General features: G+C 39.0%; 1 protein-coding gene across 1 annotated transcript in view; it reads left to right on the top strand.

Annotated features, from left to right (window-relative positions):
• BPHL (biphenyl hydrolase-like (serine hydrolase)) overlaps window positions 1-369 on the top strand; it is a 15,402-nt gene that overhangs the window by 9,570 nt on the left and 5,463 nt on the right. The window contains exon 4 of the mRNA XM_010151682.1: window positions 205-336. Within this exon, the coding sequence (XP_010149984.1) occupies window positions 205-336 (132 nt within the window). The remainder of the gene's footprint in view (window positions 1-204; window positions 337-369) is intronic.

Genomic DNA, 369 nt, shown 5'->3' with positions numbered 1-369 from the left:
ACAAGATGGTCTTCTGCGACTCAGAAAGACCCCATCAGAGATCATAAAACTACCGTTTTTAATATCCTTCCCATTCTGTGAATGATTTAAAACCATCCAATGCAGTTTCAAGCTTGAAAACTTACCTGTATTAGGTGTTGACAGTACTGGGTTATATCTTGTTGCTGGGAAGGACTTAACGTATCTTAATGTTATTTTATGTAGGCATCCGAGATGTTTCAAAATGGAGTGAAAAGGTCAAGAAACCACTGGAAGAGATGTACGGACACAAGTATTTTGCAAAAACCTGTGAGGCTTGGGTAGATGGAATATCGCGCTTTGCTGAAAAATCAGATGGTAAGGCCTTTACAGTGTTAAACTGAAGCAACT

The sequence above is a fragment of the Eurypyga helias genome, unplaced genomic scaffold (genome assembly GCF_000690775.1).
Source record: "Eurypyga helias isolate BGI_N326 unplaced genomic scaffold, ASM69077v1 scaffold47915, whole genome shotgun sequence".
NCBI lineage: Eukaryota > Metazoa > Chordata > Aves > Eurypygiformes > Eurypygidae > Eurypyga > Eurypyga helias.
This window is presented reverse-complemented; position numbering and strand designations above follow the sequence as displayed.